At 29.1% G+C, this 615-nt stretch overlaps 1 protein-coding gene across 1 annotated transcript in view; it reads right to left on the reverse strand.

Annotated features, from left to right (window-relative positions):
• Positions 1 to 615, reverse strand: part of LOC106692724 (ankyrin repeat and IBR domain-containing protein 1) — a gene marked incomplete in the record, with an annotated part of 86,830 nt that overhangs the window by 13,162 nt on the left and 73,053 nt on the right. The window contains 1 exon segment of the mRNA XM_067053017.1: positions 275 to 434. Coding sequence (XP_066909118.1) covers positions 275 to 434 — 160 coding nt within the window.

The following is a 615-nucleotide window of genomic DNA, read 5'->3' on the forward strand; positions in this document are numbered from 1 at the left end:
AGTTCACATATTGAATTCAGATATTTATTTTTGCTTGGTTATACATTAATTAATTTTTATACATATGATATAATATCCATATGTTAAACGAAGTCTTAACAATCTAAAAATTACCAATCTTGAAAAATTATCTATCTGTTTAAATTTATTTAAATATACCACTTTATTTTACTATATTATTCATTATTACTCATTTAATATTAAAATCTAGTGTTTTCCTTGAGCCTACTCATTATTTACTGATCCGTTCTCGAATTACATATTTTATAGTCACCTGGCTAATAGCTTTGGTATAGCAAGATGAGTGTGCTGTTGTCGGAGATCTATACCAGCCAGACTTCTCAAGAAGCTGTCAACAGTAAAATCTCTTTGGTTTCTCCTCGATTCTCCTGCTGTCAGAGATAACTGGATAGCTAACGCAAGTTCTGCATCCCCTGTATATTAAGAATCGTAAGAGGTAAAGGTATGAACAATAATAGTCAGTAATAATGTGAAATATCTTTACACCTTATAATATAAATTGAAATGTATGGGAAATATCTTTGGTAAAGTCAACTATTATTCTTGGATAGTAGTAGTAGGATAAGCTCGATTCATAAATTTTGAATATCACTT

Source organism: Halyomorpha halys, unplaced genomic scaffold, assembly GCF_000696795.3.
Source record: "Halyomorpha halys isolate HHAL.00 unplaced genomic scaffold, Hhal_1.1 Scaffold68.1, whole genome shotgun sequence".
Lineage (NCBI taxonomy): Eukaryota > Metazoa > Arthropoda > Insecta > Hemiptera > Pentatomidae > Halyomorpha > Halyomorpha halys.